We start from the raw sequence: 23298 nt of genomic DNA, 5'->3' as shown, positions 1-23298 counted from the left end.
TAGACACGTTGGGCCAATGTACTGGCCCAATTTGTATATAGCCTGGCGTTAAGTTGGCCCATTTCGTATGACCTGGAAGGCACACCTCGAGCGACGGCGGCAGCCGACCGGTGGCTGGGCCGGTGGGGTAGGACTGCAGGGGACGCATCCGCATTGCCGACAGCAGCTAGCAGTAGGGAGGCGGCCCGCAACAACCAGCATGAAAGGAGGGCCGTTTGCTATAGCCTAGCTTAACTGGGCTGTTGGCTTACATTGGGCTAGGCCTAACAACAAGAGCCCAACAAAGCCTGCCACTAACTCGGCGCACGCAACGGCGAGGTCGACGCCGCCGGTCGCTCACTCTGTCTCTGCCGGAGTGCCGGATCCTCCGCCCGCCACTCCTCAGGGCTCAGTCGACCCTCAGCTCCCGCCCATGCCCTGACCCAAGCCCGCCGCTGCCGGTGGTGGCGGCGGCGGCTGGCTCTCAGGGTGGGGGTGGGACCTCATGCTCGGATCGATCGCCGCGTTCTACGCCGTCATGGCGCCCTACACCAAGGTGGAGGAGAGCTTCAACGTGCAGGTTCCAGCCTCTAATCCCTCCTTGTAGTTTTGCTGCAGTATCGTTGTTCCATTGTTGGAGTTCTGGATTGGTCGCATGCTCGCCTTCTCATCCTCCAGCAGCCGTCGATCACCTCAATCCCCCGCCTGGCGTGCCTTGCGGGCTCATCCGCTTCTACTCTGATTTGTGGGGCTTATTAACCCTTTTACCTAATTATGGGATGCTGGTATTCATCCAGCGAGCAGTACATGACCCAGTTTCTGTGCAGTAGCTGATGTTTTATGCAACTAGTCGTGTTTACTCACTCTTAACTAGGTACCTCAAATGCTAAAGGATGAATAATTGCTATTTTCTTGGACTCAATAGTCAATGCTTTTATTAGTACGTGTTCCTTTGTTGGTGGGAGGGGGCATGGCATGTGGGGAGTTAACAATAACACCTACGCATCCATGTGGTGTGGATTAATTTACTGCTCAACACGGTTGCGTCTAAGATTTCTTCTGCAGCAATTATTGGAAATGAACTTAGTGACTTTAAGGGAGTGTCGTGGCGTAAAATGCAGACAATTTTTTAAATGCATTTGAATATATTTAGTTGGTACAAGTTGTTTGATATTTGTAGGTATGCAATAAGGCATTCTCATTCAGACCGTTTTACAATTATCCTCATATGCTGTGCAAATTTCTAGTGTTTCACATTATCGAATGCCAATTTGTATTTCTTTTGCACAAGTCCTGTAACTTAAAAAAAAAAAGAAATGCCAGGTGTCCTTTGCCATAGAAGACTTAAGTTGCATAACTTTTTTTGTTTCCAAGGACTCAACTGCACTGCACCCGATATTGTTGGATTTATTACTGTTGATGAATACATGTTTCTTTGCCATGGCAACAGTCATGCAGATGCATTCTTTCAGCATTTTCCTATTCATTACTTGAAGAGATCTTATTTTCATATCCCAAACAGAATAAGTTTCATATCATACCTCAATTATGCAGTAAAAAAAGCGGTACTGTAGTTCTTTTATGCGATATTGTGCTTCAATGCTCTTTGTATGAAAAGCAACAGGTTTATTTTTCTGGGATTATGCCCGTGAAATCTGTGCTGTCTCTGTTGTTCATTGCATAATGATGAATACCTCTACATTGCTGAGAATGAAGTTTAACTATACCTATACATAGTTTTACATTGTTACCCTTCATCTGATAGAATAGTTTTACCTTTACTGTCATGCATTTCTGGTGATTGAGCTAATCACATAATTGATTTTTTTGGTAGGCCATGCATGATATTCTTTATCACAGTTATCACATCGAGAAGGTAACTTACTAGAATGCTAGCAACTCTCCAAATTTGCTCTAGTATAATATCCTGGTGTTCATTGATTGATTTTTACTATGTTTTTTTTTTGTGGTTTTATGCAGTATGATCATTTAGAATTTCCTGGAGTTGTTCCTCGAACATTTATAGGTAAATTTCATGATGGCATGAAACCCACCCTTAATTTGTGCAGCATGAAACAGTATTTTCTCAATGATCAATTTTTGGACTAATGATTCTTATAGCCTACCATCTAATACTTTTAGCTCCAAGATAATAACATGATTTTTATTTTTTTTATTTTTATTTTTGTTGCAGACCTTGTAGTCTTGATGTGAAATTATAACATTAACATGATGTACCATCTGCTTTTTTTCAGGAGCATTTGTTATCTCTATTCTGTCATCACCGGCAGTCTTTGTATTGCGTTTACTTCATGTTCCAAAGTTCTATAGTCTTCTTACAGGTGATCGTTAAAGCTCTGTACATAATCTTCCTTGGATGTTTATGCTATCTGATGTTTAATTTCTCATTGATGCAGTTTTGGAAGACTGATGTTTTTCTGTTTCCTTTTGTAGTTCAATTAACATTGAGTTGTGTCACTTTGATGTGTTTGAGACTTCTCAGAGTTCAGGTTTTCTTTTCTTTCATCTCTCACTATATCTGACACTGAATACTGTCAGTGTGTTACTGCTTTCTGTTGGTATTGGTATTCTGAAAACATAGTGGTTTACCGAAAATGACGACAACAACAACATAGCCTTTCAATCCCAAGCAAGTTGGGGTAGGCTAGAGATGAAACCCACCGAGAGCCCCAAGTCACAGTTCAGGCACTTCAATAGCTGCTTTCCAAGTACTCCTATTGAAACATAGATCTCTAGGTATATCCCAAGCTTTCAAATATCTTTTTATTGCCTCCTCCCATGTCAATATCGGTCTTCCTCTACCTCTCTTCATATTATTAGCTTGGCTTAGGACTCCACAATGCACTGGTGCCTCTGGAGGTCTCCTTTGGACATGGCCAAACCACCTCAACCGATGTTGAACAGGCTTTTCTTCAATTGGTGCTACATCTAGGCGATCACGTATATCATCGTTCCGAACTCGGTCCATTCTTGTGTTACCGCAAATCCATCGCAACATACGCATTTCTGCAACACTCAGTTGTTGAACATGTTGAATCTTTGTAGGCCAACATTCTGCTACATACAACATAGCTGGTCTAATCGCCGTTCTATAGAACTTGCCTTTTAACTTTTGTGGTACCCTCTTGTCACAGAGAATGCAAGAAGCTTGTCGCCACTTGATCCACCCTGCTTCGATTCTATGGCTAACGTCCGCATCAATATCTCCATCCCTCTGTAGCATCGATCCCAGATACTGAAAGATATCCTTCTTAGTCACTACTTGACCTTCCAAACTCACATCTCCCTCCTCCTGTACAACTCCGCCAAAGTCGCATCTCATGTATTCGGTTTTAGTTCTGCTCAATCTAAAACCTTTAGACTCAAGGGTCTGCCGCCATAACCCTAGTTTTCTATTTACTCCCGCCTAGCTTTCGTCCACTAACACTACATCATCAACGAACAACATACACCAAGGGATATCCCCTTGTATGTTCCTGGTAACCTCATCTATTACCAAGGCAAAGAGATACGGGCTTAAGGCTGACCCTTGATGAAGTCTAATTTTAATCGGGAAGTAATTTGTGTTACTATCGTTTGTTCGAACACTAGTCACAATGACACAAATAAATAACAGCATGAAAACAGCCCGCAGAAAAATGATCGAGAATTAAATATACTAAAGAAGTCTTTCTTGTGAAATTTAAATATAGTATTATGCGGACTTTTGGTACAATGAACCAAATTTAATTAAGACTGGTGTAGTTGTTCATTACTGTATGATGTACTGTAGAATGTAGATGTATGGTTCACTTGTCTGGAACTCTGGATTCTAGAGCATCACACAACAACAAGCTGCTCTTCTTTCAAATCCTATCTTTTTTGGTGCCTTTTTCCCCTTGGAAGTTGGGGCAGATATAATTTTGGCATGCATTGTATTGATTAGTGGTTGTGTTCACTGTGATAACTTTTTATTTAAGAGCTCATATTGGATTTCTGGTACTTTTATAATTGGATATCATGTTTTGGTTGACTGTCTTCTAAACAACCAGGTAAAAAAGAAGTTTGGCCATCAAGCAGAAGCATTCTTTGTGGCACTAACTGCTATCCAGTTTCACTTGCTGTTCTACTCAAGCCGTCCGCTTCCAAATATCTTTGCTTTAGCTTTAGGTAAGCACAGATCACACTGTATAACAAAGCTGAAAGCTGTTTCGATCAAGTTTTTGTCAACAACAAAAATGTAGGAGTTTGCGGAGGAAAAAATGTGACTCTTCTATGATTTATGTCGTGCAGTCAACTTGGCATACTCTTTCTGGTTCAAGGGAAGCTACCTATGTACATTACAGGCTCTGGTATGCCTTATGCATTTTTCTGATGCCTTACCTACCGAGCACCACATTCAGATATAATCATTAGTTCCAGCACCAAGATATAATTCTTCGTTTCAGCACCAAGAATCTGAGTCAACAAAGGATTAAAGCTTTTATTTAATTAAAATCATACCGAACTATGTGTATTGTATAATTTTTGTTTTCTTGCAGATTGTTGCAGCAGTTGTTTTTAGATGTGATATGATTCTGCTTCTTGGCCCAATAGGGCTTGCACTTTTGCTCGTGAGTCTCTGACCTATGCAATATCCAAACCTATTTTATTTCATTACTTGCATAGTTCTGCTTGTTTCTACAGATTTACTTATATTTTCAACATTGTATTCCTTTCTAGGAAGTGGTACTGTTGTTCAGAAACATTTTATATTTTCAATATTGTTTCTACAGTTCTACAGTTTTCTATATGAATGTGTTGTTTAGATTTCTTGAATGAAGTTCCAAGCAGCTTTGTTCATACTGCTCCAAATTCAGCTTTGAGTTCTCAGACGTTCAGCACATCACATTTTGTGTTCATGTAGTGAGCTAGGGCAATATCTTATAGCCACATACCACGCCTTGCAATGATCTTGAAGTTGAAGTTGTAGGGTCGGTACGGTGTTTAAGAATCATCCGTACACCATGTTTTTTTTTATGGTTTCATGCATTCTGTACAGTTGGTGCTGAGTTACTCTAATATATGAATTTCACTATGTTATGACATAGCAGGTCTGTTTCTCTGTTGGAAGCAGTAAAATATTGCATAAGCACTGCCCTTATATGCATCGGTATGTTTCTTTGTGTGTTGCCGTGTATTATGTGATGGAATTGTCACACAAACCTGTAAGAAATTTTTTAGTGCACTATGTTTTCTTTTCACAGGATTCACCGTGCTAGTTGACTCTATAATGTGGCGTCGAATCCTGTGGCCAGAATTTCAAGTTCTCTGGTTTAATTCAGTTCTTAATCGGAGCTCAGAATGGGGTGTATCCTTCATGCTTTTGTGAAACTACATTTATATTTCTTTCCTCCCCCAGATATTAGTTTGCTATCATCTTCCTTTATGTTGCTTTTCTGCGTGTGCTGCATGTTCCGTTCAATCTATGCATTAACAAAATAACAAAACATGATACACTGGTGCTGATGTGAATGACCTACCTCTGTTCCCCTTTGACTTAAGCTTAAGACCCATTCAATTCATTGGTACTTTACCTCGGCGCTTCCACGTTCCATGATTGTGGCATACCCTCTTTGCATGGTAAGACAGATCTTGCCTGATTAGAACTATCATATAATCTGTTTGAATTTTGAATGACCTACAACATAGTGTTTTGAACATATTTGCACGTCGTTTTTCTTGACCCTACGTACTCTTCTTTTGCTTGGAAGTGATGCCGACATATGACTATAAAAACTTAAAGGATGATGATAATTGTTGACGAAATATGGTCGGCAGTCTACCGAGGGGTATGCCCACGGTAGTAGATGAATCGATAGAGGTGTGCGTAATAGGAACCGGATGGTGACACAAGCGCAGAGACAGCGATTTAGATAGGTTCGGGCCGTCTGATCGACGTAATACCCTACGTTCTGTGTCTTTGGTGTATTGTATTGTATATGAGATGAATCCGAGAGGGGTCATAACCCGCCTTATATAGTCTGGGAGGTAGGGTTACAAGTTGGTTTAGGCCTAGATCTATTCGGCTATATGGTAAGTATTTACAAGGAATACAATATCTAGCATATCCGAACAGATCTTTCTTCATCGCCAAGATGTCTTCTGATTGCCTTGCGGTGCACGCCGACCAGAACTGGGCACCGTAGGCCTTGATCTTATGGGCTGGACCTCCTCTGGCGGTGCAGCCCATGTCCATTGCCGTGGGTATCTGGGGTTATACCCCCACACCTAGTCCCCGAGCGCCTTGTATCCGCTGAGCAACGCCGTCTTGAGCAAGTCCGAGCAGTTTAACTTGGAGTCAACCAACAAATCTAGCAATCTGACCAGTTTAACTGGTAATCCAATCAACAAAATGAAGTGCTGACCAGTTTAACTGGTAATCCGATCGGAAGAAATTGAAGCCAGCTAATTTATCTGGTGACCTGATCTCGGTCTTAGCCAAGTAAGGCTTGCCAGAAGGATGTAAGGAGCTCAAGTTTAAATTTAAAAAATTCTCCACCTTAGGTGAAGTGTACACATTTAGGCTTCGTTGGCGAAGTCAGATGATCATCATCCATGACTTAGGCAAAAAGGATATTAGTACTGATATATGCGCCGCAAGGTACAATCTATACATTGTAGTCCCCGAGCCTGACAGTAGGTGAAGAAGACATCTGGTGTTAGGATCAAAGGATTTCAACGATTACTTAGTCAAAACAACCAATTCCCAGCTTAGCCGATCACACAGCTAGTCCCCAGCTTAGCTGAAAAACCAGTAAGAAGAAAAAACAGTACATTCACCGCAAGGTGAAGTGTACACACTTAGTCCCCGAGCCTGCTGTAAGATAGAAAACATCTTGTAGCAGGATCAAAGAATTAAGTGTAAAGGACGAAGTCCCCGCACTTAGCACTGGACATCTGGAGTAAAACTTGATAATATCGAGCATTAAAACGTGGAGAAAACGGAAAGTGCTTAGCACTGGATTGCTGCGATAGATATACTTATCAAAGCCCCTGACGTGCCGCCCAAGATCAGCACCCTGATCTGGACAGCATGGAAAACCTTGATATCACACATGACATGCAGCGTCGGCAAAACGTAGTAAGCCAACAGGCGAATCGGCAGACGAAGTCCCCAGCTTAGCTGGCGAACCCCTAGCGTAACTGACGATGAAGCGACATACAATCTGGCCAGTTGTTTGGCGAAGAATCAAGTACCGAGCAGGCCAACCAACTAGTCGGCGGTGAAGTGAGTGCCGAGTAGAAGTGAATGCCCAATGGTCCGATCAACTGGTCGGCGATGAAGTCATGAACCTAATGGTCCGACCAGTTGATCGGCGGAGAAATCCGAAGGCCAGATGGTGCAACCACCCAGATGATGATCCTGCAATACAAATATGTAGGACGGATAGTACATGATTTTAAAATAAAATATATGAACTCAGTGATGAAGAAAACAGAGCGGGGTTCATCAGGAGCAATGTATCGGTGGATTTGGATTTTATATCCTGCAGAGCAGTTTATGTTTATTTAGAGTTTATTCATATTTGTATAAAGGACGAAATCTCATAGGAGTAAAATTTGGAGAGTGTTGAGCACTTAAAAATGGAGAGAGTACTTGGCAATTAACCGTGGTGAATTTTGGAGAGTGCTTAGCACTATACCATGGCGAACATTGGAGAACATGGCGAAATTTGGAGAACATGGAGAGTGCTTAGCACTATACCATGACGAACATGGCAAAATTTTGAGAATATGGAGAGTGCTTAGCACTATACCGTGACGAACATTGGAGAACATGGCGAAATTTGAAGAACATGGAGAGGTAAACCGACGAGACGTGGGCTTAGCCGTTTAGTATGCCCGTAGGCCCATTAGACCAGCCTAATATCCTTTGACGGAGAAGTTGGAGGGGCGCGAAGGAAGTGGCGCAAACATTGCGGAGGGGTGCGAACAATGCGGAGGGGTTAGCGTGGTTTCCCAAAAACCCTGAAGATAAAAAGGTCAGGGTTGAACCGTTTCAATCTACACGCGGCGGCGCACTCCCCTCATTACGCACTAGCGCATCATCTTCCTCGCAACCGCACAACACTTTGGCGCTTCGCCTTCTCGCACCCTTCTACAGTTGCAACCGCGGCCTTTCCACAACCCAATCGGCGAGGTCCGCCGCGACTAGGAGTGGGTTTGATCTACTATCACCCAGAAGACCCTGGAGGGAATGGTGTTCGAAGGCGTCCTTCAAGATCAAGTAACCGCCAGATGGTGCCCCGCTGCAGGTGAACCGTTTCCGACCCCCGATACCAGCGAACTCGTTGTATTCGTGGCTTATTTCGTTCGCGGATTTGGGATTCCTGCGCATCCTTTCCTGCGAAAACTTCTTGGCTACTATGGCATTAGCCTGTGCCATCTCCATCCCAATAGTATTCTTCATATCTCCCTCTTCATCAATCTGTGCGAAGCATTCATCGGAATCGCTCCGCACTTCAATCTCTTTCGCTATTTCTTCTGCCTCAAACCCTTTTATGGATCTGGTTCCCCCAAAGTGGTTGGCGGAGTTTATTTGCAGCCGAGGGATGGAATGGTTAAGGAATACATACAAGTGCCTCTCAACACATCATTGAAATGATGGAATGCTAAGTGGTTATATATCCAAAATGCTGAACCGAGCCTATCGGCCGACATAGACCGCTTAGCAGTGCCAAGCGCAAACTGGTCGGCAAGACCGAACAGCTCAGATATGACCCAAGTCGATGAGCTTCTGCAGATTCTGGGTCAGATGCGTAACAATCTTGATGGAGTTGGTGTAGCCATCAACTTCGTCATACGCCGGATCCAGCCGAGCAAGGAGAGGTTCCGCCACTCATGAGTACACAGGGGATGAAGATACCGCTCGGGAAGCCCCCGAGAAGATAAATAAGGACGATGCCTATGGTCGCCTCCTGGAGCTCTTTTCAAGTAACACCAAACTGAGCAACATAGGACAGCAAAGAGCATACAACATCACGAATCCACCACCACTGGTAAGAATATACCGTGTGTAGTCCTTGTAATGTCAAATCTTGTTGATGTTGAAACGTCTTCGTGAAAACTTGTTGACAAGATCGTGTTGTGTATGTCTCCGACGTGCCGGATGGTACTTGGCCGAAGGGCGTAGATGCCCCTCTGACCAATGTTCCGGCCGGTCCGCCATCAGAGAGTAGCTCGTCGTCCTCATCCGAGGACGTGGTGGAGAAAGCTCCCAAGCGTCGGCAGACACCGCGCGGGAAAGAATCGGCCCGACCAGAGCCAGTGAAGAAGAAGAAACCGAACACTCCGCCACCATGCAAGAGTGGCGGGATCTTGATTAGAGAGCCTCCGGCAAGCCAACAAGCCGTCGCGGACTGGTTTGATGATGGTGAAGACGCAGGCGAGACACTGCAGCAGCGAGCTGCGCGGATGGTCGCTCCGACACCGACCACTAGAGCCTCCGACCGGCCAGCCCAAGGCGCAGCCGGCCAGAGACCCGCTCAAGGTGAAGTCCCTGAGCCTAGATGAGAGGCTTCGGCCAGGAGGGCCACCGCGACGAGGACAAAAGCACCAGAGGCGAACCGGCCACCTCCGGTGTTCTCAAGATTCGTGCCGGCAGCTGAAGGGCAGGGGAGCTCCAACAAGCCCCGGCCATTCAGAGCTGCACGCAGGCGATCCAATGAGTGTCTTTGCTCTAGACTTAGTCCAAGTAAAATCAAAATGGAAGTATTGATGATACGACATCATGTTGCAGAGAAACGTCGACCGAGGAACTGTGCTCGGTTGACATCGGCGATGCTCGGCTGGACGCCGAGCTGAGTGCCACAGCTGCTGCTGCTGCTCAGGGTGCTGGGACGGGACAGCCAAAAGAAACGCGAGAAATACCCAAAAAGCAGGCTGGTCCCCAAGACGAAGTCCTCGAGCACCCGGAGCAAATCAATGAAGAGGTTGCTACCGAGTCGACCAGTCGCCTAGAGCCAAGGGTCAGTCCCTGGGCTCAGACGCCAGTGATAGAACTTGTCCCCTCCGTCCGATCACGAGCCGGCCGAGCGCGAAGGAAGGTGAGGGAGTCCCCCGAGGTGATTGAAGAAATTGAGCGCGAAGCGCCAAATACCCAGGATCATCCTCAGCTTTTGCGGACCTTCGTATGCCGCGGGGATACGATGGAGTTGGTGGAGGACGAGGAGGCGAGCGAGCAGGTGAAGAAACTCAGGGCGGCACTAGCATCAGTGTCTGGCCAAATTGAAGTAAGTTAGTCTGCACGACCAATTAAAATAGTAGATTATGCCTGTTAACTGTTGGTCACCGCAGAATGTAATGAAGATCTCCGAGAACCGCAGACGCCAGCTAGAGCGGGCGGCTCAATCAATTGCCGAAAACCAGAGGCTGCGTGAGTCTGTGAAGACTCTGGAGAAAATGCTGGCTGAAGCACATGCCGACCAGGAGAAGTTGCAAGCAGAAAAGATGCAACTTGAAGCGGAGAACTGGGAGCTAAAGAATCAACTAGGCGACGGCGTGGTCCGAGAAAAAAGTAAGGCCTTAGGCCCCACGGTGTATTGCCTTCAAATCCTCAATTCACCCATGCTGATAGTAATCTTTCATTTGAGTAGAGCTTGATGAAGCGAAATGGCGGGCGGAGACCGAAGCGCGTTTGGCGCATGATGCCAAGGCGGAGGCGGAGACCCAAGCTCTGCTAGCGCGCGAAGCCAAAGTGCTAGTAGAGAAACAAAGAGACGAAGCTCGGACGGCGGAAAAACGACTCGCCGAAGAATTGAAACGTAAGTTACCCCTTATGTCAATACCCATCTTGTTATGAGAAACTTGTTTAAGACGATTGCCCCTTTTGTCTGCAGTGATCCGAACCAATAGTCAAGTATTGTTCCGTGACTTCGTGCTCCGGCTGGAGGCCAGTAGAAGTAAGGTGAAGGCCATGACCGACGGGATAAAACCCGTGCTAGACCTTATTGACCCATAGTTGCCGGAGCCCGACAGGCCACCGCAGTCGGATGTCATCATGGAGAGGTGCAAGTCGGCGCTGGAGAACTTCAAGTATTATGCTCGTGGCGTCGCTTGTTCTGCCGCGGACCATGCACTGGCGGTTGTCCGACCGGTCTACTCCTCGGTGAAGCTTGAACGAATCGACGGTGGCTTTGCTCGAAATATGAGCGATGAGCAAATCACCGCGCTGGAGGAGGTGGCTGATTCGGCGATCAAGCTGGCGGACGACTTGGATCTGTTCGGCGATGCTGATCATCAACCATGATGACATGTAACAGATTTGCCTGCGTTATGCCGAACAGCTGTATATGAAACATTATGTTTAACATGTATAAGGTGTTAATATTTAATATTAACGATGCATTGTTAGTCCTTTATCTTGCTATCCGCCCCGGCTATCCCACACCCCATAGCGTTAAGAGCATAGCTTCTGTGCACGCTTAGGAATATAGGCATCGTCGAGGAGCCGCTGCCGACCGCCCATGAAGCAGAGCGCTACTGCCCATGCACGTTTAGGTGCCAAATCGAGAACAGGACTGCTTGTGGATAATGCGAATGAGAGCGTGGCTGGTCGGTGAATCGAATGGCGGTAGTATATGTCATCTTAAAGATGTTTAGTATGGAGAAATAAGTAACTTGAGAAAAATTATGGAAAACAAATGGAGAAAACGTCACAGATATAATTATTATTGAAATGCATATATACATAAAAAGGTACATATCTTTAGTAGAACGTCTCAAGGATAGAAACGCCTAAAGTGTTCAATACGTCTCAAGGATAGAAACGCCTAAGGTTGGCGTGGTAGGCGGTGTCGAAGTCTGCCACAAAGAAATTTACGTACTCAGTAAGGAAGTGGTCGGCGCTGCCAAACTGGACTGGCAAGGTGATTTGCCCCAAAGGTTGGGACGCTCTGCCAGGTACAATACCCCAGAATGGAGAATCAATAGGAACGAGATCGTCCTTCGTGAGTCCTAACTCAGTTAGGGCTTCGGCAAAGAGGACGTTGAGGGCACTCTCGCAATCAATGAAGACCTTGAACCGCACGTTGCGGATGGTTGGATCCAGCACGAGTTGGAAACGCACAGGGTATGGGATATCTGCCCACTGGTCGGCCGTACTGAATGTGATAGGATGCTCCGACCAGTCCAAATATTTGGGATTAGCGACCGTGTCGTACTTGGTGATCGACATGACCTGCCGAGCGGTGAGCTTCTGCTGGCATTTGCTCTCGGAAGCGGCGCATCCTCCGAAGATTGTGGCGACCGTCTTGTTGGCATCTTGGAAAGCAAGTCGTGCATCCTTAGGACGCTCCTCCTCCTTGCCGTCATCGGACTCGTCGTCCTTGCGCGTCTGTCGTTTTTGCTGTTCATCGCAGAAAGCTTTGGCCATGCCATAGCATTGCCGCATGGTGTGCTTGCTATTCTTGTGAATTGGGCACGAACCGTCAAGGAGCTTTTCGTAGGCAGCATTAAAATTACGCTTAGCGCGTGGCTGCTCTACGTTGTTGAAGTTTTCCGGTCGACGGCGACGTGGCTGTGCAGTCCTCGATCCCTCTGGCCGATCATTATGCCGGCGTTCGCGATCGTCGTAACGCCGTCCTTCGCGGCGATCATCATCACGACGTGGGTGGCGATGCGAGCGGGAAGCACGAGCAACGTCGTCCTTGAACTGCCGATCAGCTTGTTTGGAATCTGCGTATGAGTTTGCAACCTTGAGGAGTTCGCCGATGGTCTAGGGCTTCTTGCGGTAAAGTTTGGAGCGCAGCTCCTGATGGTGATGGAGTCCTCTGGTGAAAGCGGAGATGGCCTCGCTGTCCCCGATGTTGGGGATGGTGTTCCTTGTTTCGGAGAAGCGCCTGATGTAGCTTCGCAGAGGTTCTCCAGAGGTCTGATGGAGTTTCTCCAGATCGTATTTCGTGCCAGGATGCTGGCACGTCGCCATGTAATTCTCGATGAAGACTTTCTTGAGATCATCCCAAGATTCGATGGAATCCTCCCTTAGGCCCATAAGCCAATTGTTGGTTGTCTGGGAGAGCATGACAGGCAAATAATTTGCCATTACGTTGTTGTTTCCCCCGGCGGCACATACGGCGATCTCGTAGAGTTGCATCCACTGCTCGGGATTAGCCTTGCCGTCATAGGGATCGACCCCAAAGATCTTGAAGCCTGCGGGCCACTGTACAGCTCGCAGCCTTGCGCTGTGAAGGGGCGGGGTCCCGTCGGCTCGATAGCGGGGAGTGGTCGGAGGCCGACGGGGTCGCCGTGTTGGTCGTTGTACTCCTGTCGGCGTTGGGGTTTTGCCTGATGTCGCTGGGCACGACTGTTCTCGATGCAATTGCGGGCATCGAGATTGGCGTTGATGCAGTCGCGGGCGTCACCGCGCACGGGTTGATTAACCTCCTGGTTGGCGTTACGAGCTGGTCGGCCATGCGGATTTCGTGGTCCTTGTGATCCGGGATTGATGGCAACATTGCCCCTGGACCCCCCTTGGATAATCTAGCCGCTATGGTAATGACTGCCCCCATCACGACGAGAACCATGGGGGTTACGACTGCATGCAGTCGCTGTCGAAAAAGACGGAGCTGGGTTCCGGATGTCGTTGAGCTGGACCTGAGCTGCTTTAAGCAGCGCTTGAATCTTGAGTACCTCCGGCGTCGGTGGGAGTCTAGCCAACTCGTGGATGGCCACAGCCAGATTGGCGCTCAGCGTCTGCTCCACTTGCTGGTTGTCCACCATGAGGAATTCTTGTTGAAGATTATGAGCGAGAGGCGGCGGGTCACCTCCGGTAGCTTGGACGGCGTTTTCTGCATCTTCGTTGCGACGTCGTTGGCGATCAGCGTTCCTGATTTCGCGCTCACGGTGCTGGACACTGGTTTCTCCATCGATAGCGACGCTATCATGGCTAACCATGAAGAGCTCTCTCCCAAAGCCTGGAGGGAAAGGTGGGCAGGTGCTGGTAGAGCCTTCGGAGTATGGCTCGGGACTTTCCTCCAGGATTGTTTGGAGCGTATCATCCGGAAAATCTGTTCGGATTTGCACCATGTTTACCATTGGTGCAGGCTGGTTGGCCTCAAGGAAGTCGATCTGATAGAGGTCGTCGACGCGGCTGCGCTTGGCGTGGTCGGTGAAAAGATGGTGCACGGCGTCCTGACAGATCGGACCCGCACCCATTAGTCCGAAAGAATAGGGCTTCGGCATGCTCTCCGTCAGGGCGGGGAGTGGTTGGCGTTGAACGGTACACCCATCCGGAGTTGCCGTGACCACCAGATCGAAATCTGGCCGCCTTGAACGAAGTGGCCGAGCAGGTCGCTCGGTTGTAGCGGCTTGGTGATCTTGGAGTACGGGGAATTTGTCGCTCGCTCTAGATTGATCTAAGACCGAATCCACGAGGAGCTGACATTCTGCTAAGCGGTCTGTGACTCGATCGATGGATGCGATCAGATCATCATTGCTGATGGATCTCCTAACCCAGCGGCGGGGCGTCGGGATCGGAGATGTCGTTGCAAGTGTTAGCGAAATCGGCGCAGGGTGATCTTGCACCGCTTCCACGATCTCCCCGTTGTCGCCGGGGCCGATGATCCAAGTTATGGAACCGACCGTGAAGATCTGGCCCGGCTTGGGAAAGGCCATGGAGCTCAGGAAAGTGACCATCTCGTTGGCCATGGAATCAGCACGCTCACCCCCTACCTGGCGCGTCACTGTCGACGAAATATGGTCGGCAGTCTACCGAGGGTTATGCCCACGGTAGTAGATGAATCAGTAGACGTGCGCGTCATAGGAACCGGATGGTGACACAAGCGCAGAGACAGCGATTTAGACATGTTCGGGCCGTCTGATCGACGTAATACCTTACGTCCTATGTCTTTGATGTATTGTATTGTATTGTATATGAGATGAATCCGAGGGGGTCCCTACCCGCCTTATATAGTCTGGGATGTAGGGTTACAAGTCGGTTTAGGCCTGGATCTATTCGGCTATATGGTAAGTATTTACAAGGAATACGATATCTAGCATATCCGAACAGATCTTTCTTCATCGCCAAGATGTCTTCTGATTGCTTTGCGGTGCACGCCGACCAGAACTGGGCACCGTAGGCCTTGATCTTATGGGCTGGACCTCCCCTGGCCAAAGTTCCAAAAAGCGGTATTAAGCGGCTGCTTAAGCGCGCTGAAGCGCTACGCGGGAGGCTGGCGCTTCGCTTCGGGCCATAAGCGGCCCCTAAGCGGCGTCAGCGCTTGAGCGGACGCGGACGTGCATGGAAGCCGCTGAGGCGGAGAAAGGCGCCGCGGAAGCCCTGCTTCGTGGCCGCTCAGCGAGCCAGCGACCGGGCGGGAAAGGTAGCACGGGAAAGCAGCGCGGAAGATGGATGCGCGCGCCGTGCGGAAGTTCCAATCTGGCGCGCGCCATGCAGAACCCTATTCGGGGCGCGGGAGAGGAGGGGATAAAAGCATAAGAGACTTCCTGCCGCCGCCCGCCGACTGACGCCCGCAGACTGACGCGGGACGCCGCCGACGCCCGCCAACTACTGATTCGAGCCGCCGCTGGAGGAGGTCGAGCTCGTCGGTCTCTTCCCCAAGTCCGACGTCTCTTCCCTAAGGTCGAGCTCGAGCCGCCCCCATCTCCGGTGTCGTCCTCTCGATTCTCTTCCCCACGCTCGGCAAGATGAGCTCCTCTACCTCTGCTTGACTTCTTCACTGTCTGCTCCTCTCTCCTCTGCTTCTCCGTTCTCCACTCTGGTTCTTCCTTCCCTTCTCCTTCCTCCCCCTCCTTTGAGTCCTAATGTGTGCTACACTGCTACTGCTAGGCTCCAGTTCCATATAGGTGTGCGCATGTGCAGTCTTGGATTGCTAGATTAGTTTATGCCTAATTTCTTCCCTGCTTTTGTTGTACAGATTAGTAGAATACAGATTTCTTGTTTTGTTTTGTGCTTTTAGATTTCTTGTTGTGTTGTGCAGCACTACAGATTAGTGATTAGTTAGTCTATGCCTAATTCCTTTGCTTCTTGTCCTTGTCTAGATTAATAGAATACTAATTAAGTAATTATAGGATGGAGGTTGCTGGGACACAAGCAGTAGGAGAACCCCAGTCAGCAGTAGAGGAAACTTTGTCTCTCAAGAGGAAGTCAGATGATGTAGGATGGGAATATAGGTATCTATGTGATCCTACCAATCTTAACAAGTTGAAGTGCAAGCTATGTAAACATGTGACATGTGAGCATAGGGGGGGGGGGGGGGGGGGGGGGTCGTATGAAGCAACACATAGCAGGTGTTGGGAATTCTGTGGCTAAATGTGAAAAGAGCATAGAAGAAGATAAAGCAAATGTAAGAAAGCACTAGATGCAGCAGCAAATAAGAGGAAAGAAAAGGCTATTCGTGAGCTCAATCTTAGAGAAGTGTCTGTTTCTCGAGTTTCAGGAGGAGAGAAAGAAGGATCCTGTCTTGGCAGCTCAGAGCCTCACAAGTTAGGTCCCATTGATAAGTGGACAAGGCCAATTGATCCTAAATCAACACAAGCTGAAGCCTTGAAGCAACAAAAGATAAACAAGGAACTTTGGAAACAGAGAACACCTGAGGTGCCGCAGTATGTTGCAAGATGGATGTATACACATGGTAATTCACTAATCGCCTCCCTTGCATATACTATTCCAGTATTCTTCATGTACATTATTGTTTGAAAATACACATGGTAATTAACTTGTATTATTTTCTCTATTTCACAGCCATACCATTTAATGCTATTGGCAATGATGAGTTTGTACAAATGTGTGAAGCAATTGGTCAATTTGGTGTTGGATTTGAACCTCCTTCTCAAGATCATTTAAGGGGGTTTTGTTGAATGAGGAATATGCAAGAACCAAGAGTTTGTTGCAGGAACGTGATGCTGAAAAGGTGAAGAATGGATGCTCTATCATGACTGATGCCTGGTCTGATAAGAAGAGGAGAAGCATAATGAACTTGTGCACGAATTGTGCTGATGGAACAAGTTTTATCAGCTCAAAGGAGATGTCAGATGTGTCACACACAAGTGAAGTCATCTTTGAACTAGTGGACAAAGCAATTGAAGAAAAGTTCTTCGTTTGGTTGATGGGGATGTGAAGCCATCTATGGGTTTCTTGTATGGAGAATTATTGAAGGCAAAGAGAAAGATCAAGTGGGTTTCTTGTATGAGTCAGCTGGAATGATGGCATCTTTTGTTATGTCTATCTATGCATTGCCGTCATTGATGTTTTATCAATTTATCAGTTGTGTTGTACTGTCATGCTCATGAGTGGGCTGCAATGATGTATCTTTTAATTTGGAACTAAGTAGGACCTGAAACTATGGTTTATGAACTTCGGATGCAATGCTATGTTCTTATGAACTAAGTAGTAGTGTTCTTGCCATTACTATTCGCCTTATTTGTTTATAAATATTTAATCATGAGGTATATGTTTTGTTTTATGAACCTTATCAACATTTGATGTTTTCCATATCTGTGACTGTTAGGAACATTACAACATGAAACCAACAATTGCTGAGTTGTACCTGTACAAGTCCAACAATTGCTCAGCTCTACAAGTCTAGGAATAAGATCAAATAAGGTATGTTTTTATTTATACTTCTCAAGTTCACAGCCTATTACATGAATCTGATTTGCTACAGTACAAAACGCTTAAGCGACACTTTGTACGCTTAAGCCCGCTTAAGCTCTAAGCGGCGGGTCACCGCTCGCTTAGCGCTTTTTTGAACTTTGCCCCTGGCAGTGCGGCCCATGTCCATTGCCGTGGGTACCTGAGGTTATACCCCCCCCCCCCCCCACACAATAATAAAAGCCATGTTTTCCATTTCCAATTTCGCCTTGAGATATTAATTGTAAGGGATTAATGCTATAAGGATTACCCAAGGACTTATTATCTTTAACTGTGTTGATAGGGACTGTGTTTTCTTTAGCTTTGGTTGGATTTGCAAAAGCACTTATTTCTAAATTTCTATGCACTAGCTAGTTGAGATTTGATGTATTGTTAAGGCAGCATTACTGATTTACTGGTTGATTTGGTGGTTAATCTTTACCGGAGAAGTATCGGACGAAGCCTTTCCATTCAATTTCAGGTTGGTGCTCTTCTTGATAGAAGGATAGTACCATACATGCTCCGGTCTTCTTATTTGTTGTGCTCTATTCCAAGCTTCCACTGTTGGAGCTTAAGGATCTGAGGGCGTAGGAGTGTGAGAGGGGAGGCTTGGGCTTGAAACCCCGGCCACGAACTGGCGGCGCTGTGCTCGGCGCCTGGCTAGGAACTCGGCGACAACAGGGAGACATGAACAGTAACGCCCGAGGGGCCCAAGGTGAGATAAACTCAATCCCAGGCTAAAGATTTATTCCTTCAGATTGTTTGACACTTATACCAACTCAATAACAAATCTCTCCTAAATCTAAGGACTAACAAACTCGACTTAACAAACTCCAACTAAAATAGCACTCCTGATAACTAACTCCTATTGAACCGGCTAGAGCCGAACCGGCTCCCACGCCTGGCCCTGGTGGCCGCACTCTAGTGCATGCCTCCGCACAACTAGCTTAGCCACTCTTCTTGTTACGGCGCTGGTACACCTTCCCCACCATAACATCCACATAAGGTTATTCTACATCTCTGGATAGTAGTCTGATTCTTATATCTGAAATCCTAGGTCAAAATTGCACATAGTGACTGTTATCTTTTATGTTTCAGGAACTTCGTTTCATAATTGGCTCAATTCCCATGTTTAATGTGTCTGCTTCACTAGCTGCTAGCAGACTGTGTGCAACTATCTTATCTAGTGCGTACCAATTGAACAATGATAAATTCAAGCTAGGATTGTTAGCACCATTTTTCCTTTTGCCTCATTTCTTTATGAAAATCCATGTTGTTCAAGTGCCATTCCTTTCCTTTTGATTTAACTAGTCAATATTTGGTTTTCTTCATCATTTCCAGATATAATAACTGAAAGAAAGCTGGGTGGAATTTGCTTTATATTCTCATGCTTGGTGCCTTTCTTGTCAGGTAGAACATTCTGCCTTGATGATTGTAACGTTTAACTAATTTTGGAATATCATAATACATTCAGCATCGATAACTTATATGATTCCTGTAGTCTAGGATACTCTACTGTGACTTTTATGGCATCCTACAACAATTATCCTGGTGGCTATGCTTTAAAGGCTCTACACGAAGCAGGTGAGGGCTATATGACTACTGTGGAATACATGAAACTGCAACACTTGTGTTCTATAGTCGAACTACAAGTTAGGCGTAGGCACGTCTATTTATTAAAAATTAACTAAGTTTGAATAAGTTACAAGCAAAGAGTGACAAGTTGAGCACCTGTCTACTCGTAGTGGCCTTTGCTATGATCAGGTTTGTGGACTAAGTGTTTCTTTGTTGGCAGATACCAGTAGCGATTGATCTTTGCATTCCCCTGTTAGCAGATTCTTCAGTGAAGGAAAAGATGGTACATATTGATGCCTTCACTGCGATGAGTGGGGTTTCTCGTTTCTGTGAAAATGAATATCCTTGGAGGTATGTTCCTAAACGACAAAATTAATTCATATGTATGCGATTTTATTTTTTTCTGTTGGTTGCTATCAAGAGAATTCTTCTTTCATTATTATCAATTAATATCACCAGTCCATTAGTTTTTTCTTTCTGGATTGTTGATTTTGGACTATCAGGTTAAACTTAGCTCATGTTAGTTTTACAAGTACTCTTTCGTTATAGGATGCAATTATTGTAATACTGAATCAGGCACGTCCCTTTCTTTGCAAACTACACTTTCACTATATTTGGCAAATTATACTTAGTCTCCTACATGACATGTCTGCCTTACATGCTTCCCAAATTTTGTTGTGGCATACTAATTTCATATTTGGAAGCAATGGAATTCAGAAATAGAGCTCGGTTTCTGTGCCCACCAGGACGACGCACCCTCTGGATATCCTAGACGTCCAAAACGGTACAAGTAGACAAAGAGAAATGGAGCTGTGATTGTCCCAATCCCCACCCGTGCCTCCTTCGTCTCGACCCCCGCATGCAAGCCGCCTTCCTCCCCTCTTGATGAATCCTGTTCCCCCGCCTCCACTGCCCCTCCTGGATCCATCAGCATCAGCGTCGCCAGAGGTGCCGCCCTCCACCACGGCCAACGCTAACCACTGCGAGCATGACTCCCCCGCTTCCATCCCTGTCCAACCGCAGTCCACCACTACCACGGTGAGTGGCACCCCTGTCGCCTCATCGTTCCACCCACCACCCGCCACCACCGCTGGGTCAGCGACCTCCCCTGCCATCCCTCTACAGCCGGAAGCCATCAAGATCCCCCAAACCCAAACCCCAACCCCAACCAAAACCATAACAGACCAGAGTTAATGGAGGTCGCCGGACATGAAGAAAGAGCCTAGCATCCTGGAGAAGAAATGGCTCACCGGTGAAGGAGGTACACACATTCGTACCCCAAAAAGAATCTGTGAACGGATGAATAGCCCCATCAAATTTCTCTCCATAAAAATGATACAGGGTAATGGCCTGGATGTCCAGGGCGTGCTTCATCCTGGGTGCCATATAGTTTTCCTTCAGAAATGCTTACTTTCAAACTGGTCTTCTATTCATCAATGTTGAAGGGTGACTTGATGATGCGTCTGTCTTTGTTGCTTATTACTGTGCATTCTTTTGATCTTAAATTTTTATACCACCATTTCTGAGCTTTCGTCGCTTTACATCTAAATTTTCTCACGACTTCGTTTTGCATAATGTTTTGTTGTCTGGCAGATACTCTAAGGAGGAAGAAATTCCCATTGAAGAATTTGAGAAAAGGAATTTCACCTATGTACTGAAGTGAGTTTTATTAGTTTGCGTAGATGGACCATGCAATCATTTTGGATACCTAACAAGTTTTTTAATGCTTGGAGCAACTTTTGTTCATTTGATAATACTTGATGGATTTGACATCGCGATGCTTTAGTGCTCTATCTCTTATCCCGGACATATGAAACAGTGAACACCGCTCCATTGGTGGCTACCAGTGCTTGTTTGCTGTCGATGGATTCTCCAGAGTAAAACTTAAGCCCCAAATTCCCCCGCTCTCTCTGGTATGGTAACTAGCTCATCAAGTAAAGTTTGCAAATTTGGGATCTTGCAATAACTATGGTGCCACCAGCATATTCCTTATTCTGTCAAGAATTTACTCTCTTTGTTTGCACATTTGCTGCAGGTGAAAGAACCCAAGGTGTTTGCACATGGGAATATGAGAAACCCTGACATTCTTTCACTGAATTGGCCTGGTTGTCCTTGAGGACAGTGAGACACCCAGATGCCTGTCGTAGGACCACTAACTGCCAACAGTGAAGATGTGTTCAGTCAGTCTGTGTGATACATATAACATATATGATATAGTAAATCTCTGGGTCTTGCCATGAAGCTACCTGCAAATCTAGATGGGGGTCGACTGCCATTTTTAGGTGAAAAATTCTGTCACATTTTAGAGCCGGAAGAAAGTACACACGCTTTTCCTGAAATGAATGGGGGGAATCATAGCAGTATTGTATAACAACGTGCTGAGTTTATTTTCCTTTTTGAGACAGCTTTCAGACTTTGTTTTATATAACAAGAGCTTTCAGACTTTATTGTGAGCAGGAGGAATACAATCGTGCAGTCGGCAAGGATGCATACTTGCTGCATTCAAGATAGTATGTGTTTTCTATCTGTTGCAGCCCTGCTTTGCGACTCGTATTCGGCGGCAGGCTGGCCGCATTCGTGCTGTATACCCGGACGCTCGCTCGCAGTCGGCGGCGACACGAAGCATGATCAGGTGGCCGCTTATAGAGAAGGCTAGCCAGTCGCCAGTGGACGGCAGCAACCGTGTCGTCGCCTCGTCGGAATGGAGCCACGGAGGTCGTCGTCTACACTACAGAGGTTAGGACAGGGAGAGGTTACTGCAGAGCTCATGGGACAGCCGAAAAGCAAAGCAGTAGCATTAGCTGTAAGTAGCTCTCCTCCTACTTTTTTGAACCGAGGGGAACCCCATTTTCATTTAGCTCTCCTCCTACTTGGCAGTGGCAATGGCAGGGTCAAGGATGGGGACCCGGCTAACTACTACCGCCACTCGCTGTGGCCCCATACGGTCTTGGTGCCTGTCCACCATCATTCATTTGGTCGGTGGCTACTACCGGCTTCTTCAGCCGCTCGATCCAGTTCGATGCCGCTTTGATTACTACTTGTGGGCGTTAGTGGTGTAGTAGCATCATTCTGGCATATACATAATTCGGAGCGCACGTCCAAGTGCTGTGTATGTGCCCGCCGGGCCGGCGACGGTAGGGAGAACCGAACCTGTGCCTTTTTTGTGGTGACCGGTCACCGGTGTCTGTCTTTTGAGTTTTGATTGACATCATCCGCGCACACACACCGCACGCTCCAGTGACACACAACACAAATAATGCGCACACAAAGCGACGATTCACTCCTCAGCTTTACACGGTGATTTGTGTTGGAATTGGATCTAGCGCATGACGTGGAGGCAACGACGCGGCGCAACTGGACGCACGCCATCAATGTGGTGGCTGCTGCGCGCAGTGCAGGGGGACTCGGCAGTGTGCAGTTGCTGCGGATTCGGTTAACCAGCTTGGGTTGTTCGGATTCGGCAGATCCAGACGGAGCCGGCCGCGCGCGCCGCGAGAGCCCGAGAGGCGAGACAACACAAAAGGAGAGGGGGCGGAGGGCGCGTCACATGGCCGCGACGCGACGAGCGCACGCACGGAGACTCCGCGCCTCGAAAGGGAGGGCCCATTTAACCGAAACACTATTCCGACTAATTTGTTTAAGAGAAAAATACTGTTCTAATTAAAAAAAACTGAAAAGTACGTATTATACAAGCGAACAAGCCTAATTCGCCCGCTACACGTGGATAGATATCATATATCTATCGATATAATTCTACTCTAATCAGCACCATGTCACGGCGGGGCCCACACGCGAGCCACATGTTCCCAGCGAGCAAGATTTCTTATCTTCCTTTTCCTTTCCTTTTCTTTTTTTTAATATAAAAGACAAAAACATTCTGTTTCCCCGTTGCTGCCAGTAGCCATGGTTGAACCTTCCGGAACATGTTTTTTCCCCTGGGATTATACGGTTGACAGGGCTGTCTGCTATTTTGTCCGCTCGCCGAGAAACGCAGGTAGACTCGGCAAAGTTGAACAGGTAGATGCCAACAGCCCGTTTGAGTGTTTGACCCCGAGCGCGAACGCTACAAGGTCGCTGCTGCTTCGGTGTCAAGCAACTGCGCGCGCTTTGAC

At 46.9% G+C, this 23298-nt stretch overlaps 2 protein-coding genes across 14 annotated transcripts; both read left to right on the top strand.

The window, feature by feature from the left end:
- Positions 1–281: 281 nt before the first annotated feature.
- LOC136491252 (dol-P-Man:Man(7)GlcNAc(2)-PP-Dol alpha-1,6-mannosyltransferase-like) lies at positions 282–16189 on the top strand. 6 transcript variants are annotated; one of them, XM_066487502.1, is made up of 12 exons: positions 282–559; positions 1814–1855; positions 1960–2005; positions 2235–2321; positions 2434–2489; positions 4032–4149; positions 4273–4331; positions 4521–4592; positions 5070–5131; positions 5226–5329; positions 5530–5601; positions 16051–16186. In XM_066487502.1, the coding sequence occupies exons 1-10, from the start codon at positions 485–487 to the stop codon at positions 5242–5244; spliced, it is 636 nt and encodes a 211-aa protein (XP_066343599.1). In that variant the 5' UTR covers positions 282–484; the 3' UTR covers positions 5245–5329; positions 5530–5601; positions 16051–16186. The 6 variants fall into 6 exon arrangements, with proteins under 6 accessions (XP_066343599.1, XP_066343602.1, XP_066343598.1 ...); XM_066487505.1 differs by lacking the exon at positions 5530–5601 and having other exon boundaries at positions 5073–5131; positions 5226–5327; positions 16051–16189; XM_066487501.1 differs by lacking the exon at positions 5530–5601 and having other exon boundaries at positions 5226–5327; positions 16051–16189.
- On the top strand, positions 14918–22363 carry LOC136491253 (dol-P-Man:Man(7)GlcNAc(2)-PP-Dol alpha-1,6-mannosyltransferase-like). Of its 8 annotated transcripts, XM_066487509.1 has the most exons (13): positions 14918–15601; positions 16419–16613; positions 16724–17584; positions 18062–18092; positions 18167–18326; positions 18710–18797; positions 18953–19021; positions 19118–19195; positions 19447–19537; positions 20780–20845; positions 21006–21099; positions 21222–21989; positions 22064–22363. In XM_066487509.1, the coding sequence occupies exons 6-12, from the start codon at positions 18740–18742 to the stop codon at positions 21300–21302; spliced, it is 537 nt and encodes a 178-aa protein (XP_066343606.1). In that variant the 5' UTR covers positions 14918–15601; positions 16419–16613; positions 16724–17584; positions 18062–18092; positions 18167–18326; positions 18710–18739; the 3' UTR covers positions 21303–21989; positions 22064–22363. The 8 variants fall into 8 exon arrangements, with proteins under 8 accessions (XP_066343606.1, XP_066343607.1, XP_066343608.1 ...); XM_066487510.1 differs by lacking the exon at positions 16419–16613 and having other exon boundaries at positions 17490–17584; XM_066487507.1 differs by lacking the exon at positions 14918–15601 and having other exon boundaries at positions 16262–16613.
- Positions 22364–23298: the final 935 nt, after the last annotated feature.

Source organism: Miscanthus floridulus, chromosome 11 (assembly GCF_019320115.1).
Source record: "Miscanthus floridulus cultivar M001 chromosome 11, ASM1932011v1, whole genome shotgun sequence".
Lineage (NCBI taxonomy): Eukaryota > Viridiplantae > Streptophyta > Magnoliopsida > Poales > Poaceae > Miscanthus > Miscanthus floridulus.
This window is presented reverse-complemented; position numbering and strand designations above follow the sequence as displayed.

Coding starts and splice junctions, on each gene's coding strand:
- LOC136491252 (XM_066487501.1), top strand. CDS start 485: ATGCTCGGATCGATCGCCGCGTTCTACGCCGTCATGGCGCCCTACACC. Junction 2,490..4,031: donor TGAGACTTCTCAGAGTTCAG/GTTTTCTTTTCT, acceptor CTAAACAACCAG/GTAAAAAAGAAGTTTGGCCA. Junction 4,150..4,272: donor TATCTTTGCTTTAGCTTTAG/GTAAGCACAGAT, acceptor TATGTCGTGCAG/TCAACTTGGCATACTCTTTC.
- LOC136491253 (XM_066487511.1), top strand. CDS start 18,740: ATGTTTAATGTGTCTGCTTCACTAGCTGCTAGCAGACTGTGTGCAACT. Junction 19,538..20,779: donor GAAAATGAATATCCTTGGAG/GTATGTTCCTAA, acceptor GTTGTCTGGCAG/ATACTCTAAGGAGGAAGAAA. Junction 20,846..21,005: donor AATTTCACCTATGTACTGAA/GTGAGTTTTATT, acceptor CATATGAAACAG/TGAACACCGCTCCATTGGTG.